General features: G+C 41.5%; 1 protein-coding gene across 3 annotated transcripts in view; it reads right to left on the bottom strand.

The window, feature by feature from the left end:
- Positions 1-14,606, bottom strand: part of CDADC1 (cytidine and dCMP deaminase domain containing 1) — a 45,142-nt gene extending 30,536 nt beyond the window's left edge. For all 3 annotated transcript variants that reach the window (XM_074960589.1, XM_074960608.1, XM_074960598.1), the window contains exons 1-4: positions 14,339-14,606; positions 7,945-8,039; positions 5,174-5,351; positions 3,935-4,513 (exon numbers count right to left, since the gene is read on the bottom strand). In XM_074960589.1, the coding sequence (XP_074816690.1) occupies positions 3,935-4,513; positions 5,174-5,351; positions 7,945-8,039; positions 14,339-14,426 (940 nt within the window). In that variant the 5' untranslated portion in view covers positions 14,427-14,606. The remainder of the gene's footprint in view (positions 1-3,934; positions 4,514-5,173; positions 5,352-7,944; positions 8,040-14,338) is intronic.
- Positions 14,607-14,923: the final 317 nt, after the last annotated feature.

The following is a 14,923-nucleotide window of genomic DNA, read 5'->3' on the forward strand; positions in this document are numbered from 1 at the left end:
AAGATTAAGAAACTTACCAAAGGTTTGCAAGTCTATGACAAAGACAGGAACAGAACGCAGTCCTCCTGATTCAGGCCTGTGTCTTTTCCCCAACACCTTAGCTGACTAAATAATTTAATTACTTTACAATGTGGAGAAATATAAGCATTGGGTCTCTTTTGACAGCTATTAGATACTACTAAGGCAATGTGTTCTAAGAAGATAGCTACCTAGAAATACTAGTGGCTTTGGCCACCCTACGCAAAGCAAAGGACTTTGTGTTGGGAATCTAGCCCATAGCACCAAGGAGTTTAATGGATGGCAGAAGATCACTTGGAAACTTAAAAAAGAAAAAAAAACCTGAATAAATTAATCAAAAATTTATTTAAAGACAAACTTTTTAATAGCCACATACAGAATCAAGCTCTAGTACAATAGAGTTTTGTGGGCTCTCTCTTGCACACTATGCAGGAGTATGAACAGAACTTTCATTTAAGTTATTTTAACTGGTTAAAAATGGGGTGTTCTACGGTGGTAAAGAATATTATGGCTTTCAGTACAGAACACTTCAACCAGTGCTGTTCCAATTAACCATCTCCCAGCATTCTTTGTGCCATGCAGAATTCAGAAATCATTTACAGGGGGACTTTCCTGCCAAGGAAATGTTTTTACTAGGTCTTACAAATTATTTACATGTTTTTCTTAGTTATTTCTATACATTAGCCAGCATGAATTGTTCTCCTTCCTTGTATCCCTTCTTTACCACATGGTATAACTCATGCTACAGCTTTATTTCAATATCAGTTAACACAGGATTAGGATGTCACTGCAGGCCTAAACAGGACAAGCTGGACTGGACGTAATAAACACTTATCCAGACAAATATCTTCAGTTAGTAAAGGTAAAACAGAAGAACAATTTGTGGCTGTAAACCTTCTTCCTCAAGTTTTATCCCCCCCTTACCTGAACCAATCAGTGCTCTTTGTTTAGATAACTTGGATGATTCTCTCTGTTTTAGAAGGTGGTCATCATACTGTGGTCTAAAACGGAGTCTAAAGGGTTAGGCAGCCCAGGCTTGAGTCATCACCAGGTTAACAGGGAGTTGCCTCAACTTATCCTGGCATGCGCTCTCTACTTTGATCCTTCTCTCTCTCTATTCTGTGCCAACCCTGCCTCCTAACTTTCCAAAATGAGCATTCTTTCAAAGGGCACGATTTGCAAAAAGCATAAAGCCAGACTTCAAAACCTTTGTTAAGACATCTAAAGAAATGGTCCGGTTTTCAAAGTGCTTAGCACCCAGCAAATCCCCTTGACTTAAAGTTGCAACTGTAACTGAGGGCAGAATTGGAACTTTAAGGAAATACAATTTTTCAGAGGGAGGCAAGAGAGCTAGAGTGGGAGCTTTAAAAATATGTAATTTAAAGAAAATTCTTCATTACGGCTCCAGAGCAGGTTGAAAGGATATAAGACGCATGGGTGCCACGTTTGCTGTGGGCATAGGGATGAAGGGTTCCTGTTAGCTAGTACCTATCATGCTCAGAGATTTCCCAATTTTATGGTTATTGAGGAACATGCAGACAGATGACCAGACCCTGAACAGCATCCCAAGCCCACGCCGCTGTATGCACATCACTCATCAATTCAAAAATTGGTGCTGGAAGTGTAGGAAGAGTTGATCACCAGCTGACAATTTTTGTTTATCGATCTGAGTTGAATGAAAATCCTTTGCTTTTGCAGAAGTGCCACCAGTCACTTGTAAGAAAGGACAGATTTCTGGAAGGAATTCCTCCTGCTGTTCTGGACGCACAAAAGCCTCTTTGAGGATAATTAGGAACTAGACAAAAGAGGAACTTTCTAAACCTTTCTGGGCCCAATTACATGCAAATACCAGAAATCTGCCTCAGATTCCCTAGAAGAAAGGCTGGAATAATTAACCAAATTTTGCCCAGCTGTACATGGTTGGAGTGCCCATTAACTTAGATGGAAGTTACTCTTGCTTATGTCAGTGCTGCATTTGGTCTTGGGGAGCAGTGGTTTACCTGCAGAAGGAAGTATGGGAAATACTGTTCCTATAAAAATTATATAGTGCCAGCCAGGGCATCTATGTCCTCCTCCACTGATCTTCCTGTGGTTTGCATGTCATTTATTTAATATAACACTTTAATTATGACCACATTATCAAGACCTCTGACGGTTGCCCCATTTCCAGGACTTTCACAAATACATTAATGCATACACTGTATGTTTTGTGGCTCTCAACTGTGCAGGTGACAGACTGTAGAGGATTTAGGGGCTTATGGTGTATGATGCCAGGAAGAATGAATAGCTTGTGCTTCTTGAAGCCAATCCTATGTACAAAACCCAAGACTTATGCTGAGGTCTCTTGCATGCTAAGGAAACCTAGAAATAGCAAGGAACAGGAGGCTGGATGAAAGATCCACAGGTTAAAGGTGGTATGACTTAAGAAAGATTTCCTCCACCCTTTGTCCTCAGTCCTAGGAGACACTTAGGCTGTCTAGTACCAATGCATACATACTATGAAATAACCCTAAAGTGTGCAGGTCTGTTGGTACTTGGCTCTCTCTATAAGCTACTGCCATCTGTTATTTTTTCCCCTTGTCCTATAGGACAAAAGCTGGAAAAAACATACTTTGCTCCAGAAAACCAAACATCTGAGTCAGTACCCATTTTCACCTTAATCACATCAGTGACTCATGGGGACTAATGATGTGATAGATGTCACAGGGGGAAAGAAAAAGGATTCTAAATGTGATAAGCTCTCAACAAAATACAGGATGTAAAAGTTTCTTATTGCTAGGTATGTCCTAGGGAATGTGATGCATACAATACTTCAAAACTTTAAATGTGCAGGCCAAGGAAAAGGATATATTAATATAAGGGATATACTTACATCCCTTTTCAATAGAACAAGCAATCTGTTATATTTGACCTATTTTAAAGTATTTGAAAAAAAAATCTAACCACTTTTGGATGGATTTTTCAAACAAATGCTTCACTATTTATTAATGGAAAAATAAAAACAACACTGGCAAACATAGTAACTAACCAACATGAAGGAAGCAAAAAAAATGAGTAAGGAAAGTATTGTCAATTTTAAGCTTCCTAAGGGGTATCACGTAGAGTATATATCTTTTCTCGGAGTCCTGCATAATAGCTCAAAGAATTTTAGTTTCTAATAGGGGAATTTGCACAAGTCTGCCATTATTTAATTAACTAGAGAATAAGTGGATTAGAAATCATCGGTATCAAAAGTAGGCCGAAGTCAATTCATAGCCTGTCCTCTACCAAAAAAAAAAAAAAAAAAAAAAAAAAAAAAGTATTCTGTTCTTCAAAACGCCAGAATCTTTGCAAGTAGGAAACGGTCAGATGTCAAGCGTGTAATGACTACCACTACTAAACAATGGGAACAGGAAAATGCTGTGACACAAAACTAACTAGTATTCTGCTGGTGGGTAATGAACAGATATGGAAGAGCATCTCTATTTCTGTTTACTATTATTTTCTATTTAAGTGTATATACCATGCTTACCAAAATGCCAACCGATCACCTTTTTGTCAATAGGTGACACCTAGTGTTTGTATATAAAAGATCTTGCAGGGGCTCCAATAAATTAAATAACGTCACAATCTTTGAGATAGGGGGTGCACAAGCTGGCTGAGGCTTTGCCAGTGTTGGATAATAATTGCACTGTGAGAGCTCCTTCCATCTGAAGAGCTCAAAGCCCCTTACAAACATTAATGAAGGCCCCTTGTGAGGTACTCTAAGTGGTATCCCCACTTTACAGATGTAGGAACTGAGGCACAGTGCAGGTAAGTACCTTGCCCAAGGTCAGATGGGAAGTGTTTGGCACAGCCAGGAATTTAACCAGGGATCCTGACTTCTAGTCCCATGATCACCACAACTGCTTTTTCTCCCATTCACATAGAAACTCACCAGTTCGGTACGCCAGTAACCTGGCTTGTATCATACAGTGCCTTGCAATTTCTTGGGGAAAGCTTTGATGGTGCATTTCATTTGTCTGCTGTGATCCATTACAATAAAATCCAAAATGGCCAAAAGTAGGGACACTGGCAGCTACTGTGGCCAAAAGCAGGATAAGATCTTTCATATTTTGCCTAAGATTGCTAAAATACGGATTTTCACAGAGGTTCTCCAGACCCATAGTCATCAATATTTGCTTGTGCATTTCTTCATTTGAAATTAGGAATAAACTTTCATACTCCTTTATTCTTTCTTGTCTACACTCAGTATAAAAGTCAGTGTTACACCCAGAGAAAGTTTTTGCAATTTTTTGAATGAAATCACACTTGTAGGAGGTTTCCTCTACAAACTGCACCATATCACACACTAAAGGCTGAAGCAAGAGACACACACGAGCTCGACTATTTGACTTCAATCTTTCTACTGCTTTGGCATCTAGCTTTGCATCTTCAGTACTGGCAGGGTTGGAGGCTTCATTTTGCAAACTTATTTCAGGATCTGCAGGCCAGTAAGAAATTCTGTTCACTCCAGCTGGAACAGAAGATACACATGGTTAACAGGAAGTGTGCAAACACTGGTGTTAAAATATTTTTCATAACCTTAACTCTAAAATATTACCATAGAATACTGCATTTTGACCCCTTTAACAACAAGGAGTGGGCATTCTTCAAACTGTATTTGAGCATCATATGTGCTGGCAAATATCAGCATCAAGGGGTTATTGTGTCTGAGATTAGCTAGTTTTGCTTCTATTATGCTTTTACAGTTCTGGCAGCCAAAAGGCCAAGATGCACCATCTCCAATAGATTGAAGCTGATTATTTTCTAGACTGTAAGCTCCTCAGGGCAGGGCAGCTCTTCAGGCAGCTCTCTACTTCTATGTCTTGTACCACCTGACCAAGTAATGAACACCGCAGTGCCACTTAACAGTACCTGAGACACTGAGTGGCTACTGGCTCAGTGGAAAGAGTCCCACTTCCTGAATCACCAACGGCAGAATAGACACATTTAATACTGGTTTTCCCTAATGAAAATATCAAGGCTTACTATGCAAACCAATGAGGTAAACATTTACATACAGTGCTGGGGCAATCCCCAGGGAGTAGGAGCTTTCTGTATACAATCATTCCATAAGTAGCAAAACATCTAAATTAACATGTTTACCTTTTCCATACTACAGTCTGTAACTTACCATTTACAATCATTTTTAAACAAGTTGAACATGGTTTTCTGGAAAAATAAAGATCACAGTTTTTAAGCCTTGATCCATGCTTAATCAGAGCAATTTGACCAGCATGTAAGTCTGCACTGGAGCAATGCAGACCAACCATTTTTATATTTTTCACTACAACCAGGCCAGTCTTCTTTACCTATATAAAAAAAGTACATTATTAATTTTTGTTACAAATTAAAAATTCATAATGATGCCATAGCTCACTCTTTGTTCCACAAAGCAAGGACTTATCTACATGCAGCATTGGACTTCTTTGCATTTTGGGCTATGGTAATGCAGTGATGGTCATAACATGTTTCATGATCCCAGGATATTAGAGAGAGAAGGTGGATTTATCGGACCAAAATTCCACTGGTGAAAGAGACAAGCTTTCGAGCTGCGCAGAGCTCTTCTTCAGGTCTAGGAAAGGTATGCAGAGTGTCACAGCTAAATACAAGGAGGATTACTTACGCTAAACAATCTGTTCCACCTTGTATTTAGCTGCGACGCTGTGTAGCTTGAAAGCTTGTCTCTTTCACCAACAGAAGTTGGTCCAATAAAAGGTATTACCTCACCCACCTTATCTCTCTGAGATTAATAGGCAGATACATCTCTTGGTTACATTTCCTTTAGGCAGTGTCATTCATGATAGGTCTTGGAAGTAAATGCTAATCTTTTTTAGTTATTCTACTCATTTAACAGATCAAACTTCCAGTCAAAACATGCTGAATTTTACTGTCTTTTTTTCTGGGGCAGACTATCCCCTGAAAATCCACATGGAGGATGAGACATCCTACAAATTTCCAGCCAGTATCTTTTGAATAATTCCATCTGAGTGAGGGTCATCTCCCTCCCTTCTAGCCACAGAAGCTAAAACCACGGCTCAAGGGACCTGTGTAGAAAGGCCAGGGTACAGCCTCCAAGCCTAGTCACTCCCTACATTCTTGAATCCTCTCTGTTGCACAGTGAGCCCTCCATGTAAGAATGCTGATGAGTTCAACACTCTTATTCATTCTCCCAGGACTGAGGATGAAGTTATGCTGGAGAACATCTGAGCTTCCAACACTAGTTCTGCCTCTCCTCATCTGCAGAGGCTAGTCTCCATAGAGGTTGCATGGGGAATCAGGAAGACAAATCTGCCCTTTGTACATTGCAGGCAACATTTGCTACATCTGGATCATCTGTGTTTGCGGAAAAATAGGAGACAGCCTAGATTTTTCTAATAATGGCCATCATGGTGTTATAGCTACTAAGAGTGGGAACTGAAAGACTACATTTGCTTAAGATTTATGAAGAAATTCCATTGTTAGTGACGTATCTGGGATTTTTGTACAGCCCCATGTAGCTGTCTACCACCTGCCCTCTTCTAGTAACTTTGTCTAAGTTTGAATTTGGGTTCAAACTTCATAAGAAGCCCATATCTCTATCAAAAGCAGAATCAGAGAGTAGGTTTGAATACCCTAGAACAGCAAGTTAGTTAAATTGGGAACCTAACCTTGAGGCTTGGGTCAGATTTCTAATTATTACCAATTTTTATTTTACCCTCCTTTTCCTGTTCTAGTTTATACATGAGCTGTATTTTACTGTATTCTTTTCTATTTTCAGATTGTGCAAAATGCCGTTTCCCCTTCAAGCAGTTTTACATAAGTGTCAATGTTGTTTCTTCATTTAAAGTATTGGCACTAGACTAGAGGAGTACATTAAGATTTATCTTGACTCCATCAGTTGGCATATAGGTATGTACTGTATAAAAAGTTAATTATTTTTAAAGAAGAGCAACAAAATCCTTGATCCCAAAGGGATTGCTTAGAGAGAACCCTGTAACAAGGTGCTTACAAAAAGACACCTCGAATTGGAAGCATCACTGTCTTTTAGTTATCCAGGAGACCAGTTGACCCTTTTCACTAACACCCAGATATTCTAGCCTTAAAAAGGTGCAACGGACATTTCAAATAGCTCCATTCAATCAAGAGTTTGGTTTTAAAATGACAGTTTCCTATAACTATACAAGAAGGTATGTGTTTTAAAAAGAGAGTCTGCTCTGTCCATGGGATCCATGTTTTTAAGGCCAGCTTGGAGGACTACAGGAAAATCCATGGACGTAGACTCCAAACAACATCATAATGTTTTTCTAATGTTTGCCATAACACTACATCAGCGTACACCCAATACCATCTGAGTAAGGTATAGACAGTTCAAGAAATCATCACATGGCAACACATCGTAACATTCGCTGAAAAATACAGGGGGCCACCAGTCTCAAGAGGTTCTTTAGTGTTTCGGCCCCATTTTTTATTCTGGGGATCATATGACCAAAGTTAATATTGCTGCTTGGATTTACTTATCTATTGTAGAACATATGACATTTCAATTCTTTTCTGCTATAGCATCATTAGTACCTTAGACGGAAGAGCCTTTACAATAATCCTATTGTTTGAACAAGGTTCGGATAGAAACAAAACAAAAATATATAATTACATTTAAGTTTAGATGGTGAATAGATAGCAGTCTTAAATTTTTGCTCTCAGGTTCTGCTTTTATTCCTCCTGCCATTTATTCCTCCTGCCACTACAGAAGAAAAAATGGTCAGAAATATGGTCAATGAAATTTTGGTACTTTTTAAAAGTACCTGGAAAGTATTTATTATATGTGTAAATGATAACACACAATAGTCTGGTTAAGCGTATTCACAGCCTAAATGTTAGCATCTGTTCAGGAAGGACAACAAAACTACAAGCAATATTTTTTACCTGTGATTTCTTTTGCTGCTCAATTGGGGGAAATAGTTCCATCCAGAGACTGAACAAAGTAAAAAGGTTGACTTTGGAAAGCCTTGGTGTTTGACCTGTCATCAGAAAAAAGATGAAAGATAAATATTAACTGATAAAAATCTTGTATTGTTTTAATCACTAAGACTCATAACTGGTGTTCTATAGCATAGGTAGAAAAGTTGGAATACTTTGCTTAATACACACCGGAGGATAGTTTAGCTTGAATGTCATCTTCAACTTAAATTTGGCCCCCAAATTAAATTTTGTAAAAACAAGCATTTATAAAGCCAATGACTAATATTGATGTTTCCTCTATAGAAAATGTAGTAAGCTGTTTTACACTGGCATGTACTTAATATATGTTTCTAAATTTACACACATGTAAATTGAAATACCACAGTGGGTATTTATATAACGTGTAATAAATACTAAGAAATGGTTCCATTAATATACAAGCAAAAACAGTAAAATATGCAGAATTTAAAATTCAAACATTGCAACAGTATGATCTTGAAAGTGAAAAACAACAAAGTGAGCAATTTCACCTAATATTACCAAAACTGAAAAGCAAAAAACAAGCAAAAACTGTGACTTTTTAAAAAAAAATAAAGAATTCCTTCAGACTTTTAATGACCTAAACATTACCATAAAAACTTTCCCTAGTCCTATAGGCCAAGCAATAGAAGAGCTGGTGAGGCATTATAACCACACGGTGGCCACTAGCAATACTAGTGCCTAAATTCACCTCTCCTCAACACCAGCCCCACAGATCACCATGCTTTTCTGATATTTCCATCAAATGAAGCAAGAAGGAAATTAAACAAATTTTGGCAGAAAAGACGATTAGATGCAAATAAACTAAAAAGATTTCCTAGAAATTCTACACCAGCCAGTGTAGAGCCTAGTGGATCTTTTCCTTCTACTATTGCTGTGGCTAAATTCCACTACACAGAACTTTTCTGGAACATAAATTGCTTTGTCTACCCAGCTCTGTATAACATGAGGAACTGCTAACATACTTTTCACAGAAGTCATCCCACTTGTGGGTGGAGAGCAGCAACCATACACTGAGTCCCACTGAATTCGGCACATTCATGGAGAAAGGCACATTAAACACGCTGAAAGAAATCCGAGTCACTTCTGAGAGTCAGACACATGCCTTTAACAAGTGGTGAAAGATCGCAGAGTTGCTAGGTGCTCCTGGGTAACAGACCATTACCATCACCACCACCACCGAAACTAGTCAAATGTATCGCGCAGTTTGGTCAATTCTCAAGAAACCATTTTTGGATCCAGCAGATCTTACAAACTACAGCCTGGTGTGAAATATTCAATTTCTGATCAAGATAACCATGAAATTAGGAAAGAGCCACCTCCAAACACACCTATCCACCACCAATACCTGGGACTCCTTCTATTCAGTATCCAGGCCTGGTCTTGGAACATACAGTATTGGTAGTGCAGATGGATGACCTCCCCCTATACATAGATAGGAGGATGTCTTGGGACTGTCTGTAGCATTTACACAGTTGGCACAGCACATTACTATTTTGCCTCAGACAACAGCTCTGATATGCCTCCATTCCCGCCTTTAGGGATGCTTGGAGAGCTGTGATGAGTAAATGCTCCTCTACACTTCAGAGCAGTCACCTGTGAAGTCCCACAAGGCTCAATCCTTTCTCTCATCGTTTTTAACACCTACAGGAAGGAAGGTGAAAAAAGTGAAAGCAAGAATGGACAGAAGAGAGAATTTTTATTTATTTATTTTTAAAACAGCCCTAACTATCTCAGGGAAAGTAGGAAGAACAATTAGACCAGTGGCCTATTTTCATGTTGATTATCTCCGGGGGGGGGGGGGGGAAGGGGAGGAGAAGTTATTTGCATACTGTAGCGATAGGTGCTGTTATGTGAACCAAGATAGAGAGAAAATTAGTAAAGTAGGTAAAGAAATGTGTTTGCATACAACACAATAAAAATGACCTTTTAAAGCAACAGTTCATTTTTAGAGTTCTCTCCACAGAAGAATCATAAATAGCATCAGAGCTAATTAGAGTCAATGCAAATACAAGTAATATGTGCACATTACAGCAACAATCATAGGACTGGAAGGGATCTCGAGAGGTCATCTAATCCAGTACCCTGCACTCATGGCAGGACTAAGTATTATCTAGACCATCCCTGACAGGTGTTTGTCTAACAGGATCTTAAAAATCTCCAATGATTGAGATTCCACAACCTCCAAAGGCAATTTATTCCAGTGCTTAACCACCCTGACAGTTAGGAAGTTTTTCCTAATGTTCAACCTAAACCTCCTGTGCTGCAATTTAAGCCCATTGCTTCTTGTTCTATCCTCAGAGGTTAAGAACAATTTTTCCTCTTCCTTGTAATAACCTTTTATGTACTTGAAAACTGTTATGTCCCCTCTCAGTCTTCTCTTTTCCAGACTAAACAAACCCCATTTTTTCAATCTCATAAGTCATGTTCTGTAGACCTTTAACCATTTTTGTTGCTCTTCTCTGGACTTTCTCCAATTTATCCACATCTTTCCTGAAATGTGGCACCCAGACCCTCAATACTTCAGTTGAGGCCTAATCAGCGCAGAGTAGAACGGAAGAATTACTTCTCGTGTCTTGCTTACAACACTCCTGCTACTACATCCCAGAACGATGTTTGCTTTTTTTGCAACAGCGTTACACTATTGACTCATATTTAGCCTGTGCTCCACTATGAACCCCTGATCTCTTTCCACAGTACTCCATCCTAGGTAGTCATTTCCCATTTTGTATGTGTGCAACTGATTGTTCCTTCCTAAGTGGAGTACTTTGCATTTGTCCTTATTGAATTTTATCCTATTTAATTCAGACCATTTCTGCAGATCATTTTGAATTTTAATCCTATCCTCCAAAGTACTTGCAACCCCTCACAGCTTGGTATCGTCCGCAAACTTTGTAAGTGTACTCTCTATACCATTATCTAAATCATGGATGAAGATACTGAACAGAATCCGACCTAGAACTGATCCCTGCGGGTCCCCACTAGTTATGCAATATATAACAAGTGTGAGGAAATTCCTGTTCTCACATTCTCTAAAGAAAAACAAAACAGTAAAATAGGTCTATTCTTCATGTAATTTTGGCTTGTACAGTTTATCCCATTAATCTATATTTCTATTGCATTTATGAACTTCAGAGCCCTCCTGTACCCAGTACATATTCCTTATAGATGGTAAACAAAAGCATGTATCACAATGGACAGCTTGTATTATATGTTTGAAAGGCAACCCCAAATATCTGTTAAGGTGGACCTTAAACAAACATATTGTGATCTTAAAGCAAAAAAACTTCAAATCCAGACTCCAGCAAGAAACTGCTGAATTGGAATTCATTTGCAAATTGGATACTATTAATTTGGGCTTGAATAGAGACTGGGAGTGGCTAAGTCATTATGCAAGGTAGCCTATCTCCCCTTGTTTTTTTCCTACAAACCCCTCCCCCCCAAGACGTTCTGGTTAAACTTGGATTATTGCTGTGCACATTGTAAGATGAGCTATTGCCAGCAGGAGAGTGAGTTTGTGTGTGTGTGTGTGGGGGGGGGGTGAGAAAACCTGGATTAGTGCTGGAAATGACCCACCTTGATTATCATGCGCATTATAAAGAGAGGTTTCAAAGAGGGATGGGCTATTACCAGCAGGAGAGTGAGTTTGTATGTGTGTCTGTGTGTGTGGGGGGGGGGGGGAAAAGAGTGAGAAAACCTTGATTTGTGCTGGAAATGGCCTTCCTTGATGATCACTTGATGATCACTTTAGATAAGCTGTTAGCAGCAGGACAGTGGGGTGGGAGGAAGTTTTGTTTCATGGTCTCTGTGTGTATATAATGTCTTCTGCAGTTTCCACGATATGCTATGCATCCGATGAAGTGAGCTGTAGCTCACGAAAGCTCATGCTCAAATAAACTGGTTAGTCTCTAAGGTGCCACAAGTACTCCTTTTCTTTTTTCTTTTTACGAATACAGACTAACACGGCTGTTACTCTGAAACCTGATATTGTGACCTGATTTTCAGAGGTGCTGAACACGTACAACCCACTGAAGTTAATGTCAGTTGCAAGAGTTCAGAACCTTTGAAAAATCAAGCCACTTCTTTTCTTTTTTGACTGCTGCCAATGTATATTTATTTGAAAGAGAACTTTGCAGGTGTATCAAAGCACCATCGTCCTCCCAAATAATCCTGGGGATGTTGATCTCATCCCCACTACAAGACTCAGCAAAAGCAGTGTCAAAGGGCAGTTCTTGGCTAGAGTATTAGTCTTGGGAATGGATACGAGCCAAGCTTTGAGTCATCATAAAATGTCATCCAGGAAGTAACACTATCGTCCATTTCAGTATCACTCAACAGCAGGGAAAACAGAAGCTTGTTATTAAACTCCCAGAGTTTACACCAGCAGAAAGAACCAAGGCTGGATATAGGGTTTTCTTCCCATCTGTACCCACCATAAGGACTGGGTTTCTGGGAGGAATTCAAGCAGAAGGGAGAATGGTTCTCTTCTCAAGCAGAGCTTTAGCAGCACCATCTTTATTTCCCATGGTGCTCAGGCAACATAAGTGTGGTATTCATGGGGAGTCTGCACATACACCTTATTCCCCCTGCTACATATGGGTCACAAACACTGTGAGGGAAAATTTGAAGCCATTCAAAATTAGTTTCAGTTAGAATTTCATAACACTCTTGCAAGATTATTTTGCAAAACCTCTATTTGGGCCCTGTTATAGGTGAATCATGCCTGTAGGCATATGAAGGCATATTTAGATTTTTAGACATGGCTAGAGTAATTGCTCAGGTATCATTTGGTCCTCGGATTTAATAAAGGAATTTATGATTGAATTGGTGTCATGGTAATATCCTGTATTAATAATAATTCCAACAGTGTTACTTTTAAGAAAAGGAATGCCTCATAATTAAGTACACGGACCATAAAACCCAGTTAAGACATACAATACAAGGAAAAAATAAAACTAGATTCCAAACTCAAGTAAGTAGTACTGGTTTACCAGGAAACCATATAAATAAAATTTTGTGGGAGACACTCATTGTTAGTAATGCTAGGAAAACTTCAAGAAGAATGATGGAAAATCTCTAAGCCATCCTGCCAGAGGAGCAGTTACTAGGCAGAAATAGACTACAAACTCCCTAACGAGTGTCTCAAAAGTTAATAGATAGCTAAGTGACATTTCTAATCATTAAATAATTTTAAAGTAGATGCAACATGTAAACAAAGAACTATAAAAGGAAGATCAGCTAACATACGTGAGAATATATACTCCTACACTTACAGCTCTTGCAATAGCAAATTAGGACCAGTTAGCTAGAAAAGATTTTACCATAGCGTAAACTGAGATGAGATTATAATTTGAAAAGATGTGCAAAGAGATAAGGGAGTGGAGGGAAAGAGAGAAGAACACAGTCATCCACACATCTTGTTTTCCAGTGTATTCTTCCGTCTTCTATGTATTTATATATTTAACTGTAAGCTCTTTGAAACAGGACTCTGTTGACATGCTGTCGATGTCCCAACAGGAGGAGCCTCCTCCACTGTAGTCACAGATTTTAAGGACCTCAAGCCACCCTTGACCTCAAGCCAAGCACCTCACCCAATGATTTCTCCATCAAGCCTATAACTGCTGTCTGAACTACAGCACATCTGTTAGAAAGACACACAGCCCTAGCTGATCAACTTCTAGCGATGGAGGACACCAAGGAGCTGGGGAGTAGGTTCCAGTTTGGGGAGGGGAGGCAAGTGGGATAGAAGGGGGCTCTTGCCAGATATGCTGCCAGGCTCAGTCCTGGAGGCATGGAAAGATCACACTGTGGGGGAGATGGGCTCCCTCTTAGCCATCAACCTGGATATCGAGGGGAGGGGGAGGGCTGTCCGCTGGGGACAGAGACTAGAGAAGTATCAGAGCAACTCTCACCTGACATGTTGTCGGTCCGGGGCTGGGGTGGGGTGGTTCAGGTAAGAGGGGTACTAAGAAGAGCTCACCCGAGATGCTGTCGGTCTGGGTGCCGGGGGTGGAGGAGGAGGGGTGCCCACCTGAGACGCTGTCGGTCTGGGTGCTGGGGGTGGGGGGAGGGGCGGTGCCGGTCTGGGTGCCGGGGGGAGGGGCGCCCACCTGAGACGCTGTCGGTCTGGGTGCCGGGGGAGGGGCGGTGCCGGCGGGAGGGGCGCCCACCTGAGACGCTGTCGGTCTGGGTGCTGGGGGAGGGGCGGTGCCGGTCTGGGTGCCGGGGGAGGGGCGCCCACCTGAGACGCTGTCGGTCTGGGTGCTGGGGGTGGGGGGAGGGGCGGTGCCGGTCTGGGTGCCGGGGGAGGGGCGCCCACCTGAGACGCTGTCGGTCTGGGTGCCCGCGGTGCGCGATCTCCGCCCGGCCGCCACTTGTCCATCGCCGGGACCCCCCGCACTTTGCATCGGTCTCGCTGGCCTCACCCACCCGCTAGCGGCTCGCCCGGCTCCGGCGACTCAGCTCCGCCCCACATAGCAGCGGTGGCCGCAAACCCCCGCCAACGAGCGAGCACGGCGCGAGCTCTTGCGTCAGCATCTCCAGCGGGCGCCCCGCGTGACGCCGTCACACAGCCAGGGCCTTCTCCGCGAAGGGGTGGGGCCGGCTGGTTCGGGGGGGGGATGAAGTCACTCCACTGAGCCGCCTTTGCTTGGCTCGACGTGGGGCGGGGCGGGGCCTGACGGAGCAGGGCGGGCTGGGGGCGGCGGGGAGCTGAGCGGGCCGCTGTGGGAATCGGGTGGTTGATGGTTTCTGACGGCTCCCCTCAGCCGCGCGTGGCCCCGGGCTGGCGAGCTGTGGGCAATACTAGCACTGCAAACGGCGCAGCTCTGTGCCCGCCCTTCCCTGCAGCCGCTGTCACAAAACTCTTTCCCGTGCTGCCCCCAGACACCGCCAACAGGCTCTT

This window comes from Natator depressus, chromosome 1 (genome assembly GCF_965152275.1).
Source record: "Natator depressus isolate rNatDep1 chromosome 1, rNatDep2.hap1, whole genome shotgun sequence".
NCBI classification, from domain to species: domain Eukaryota; kingdom Metazoa; phylum Chordata; order Testudines; family Cheloniidae; genus Natator; species Natator depressus.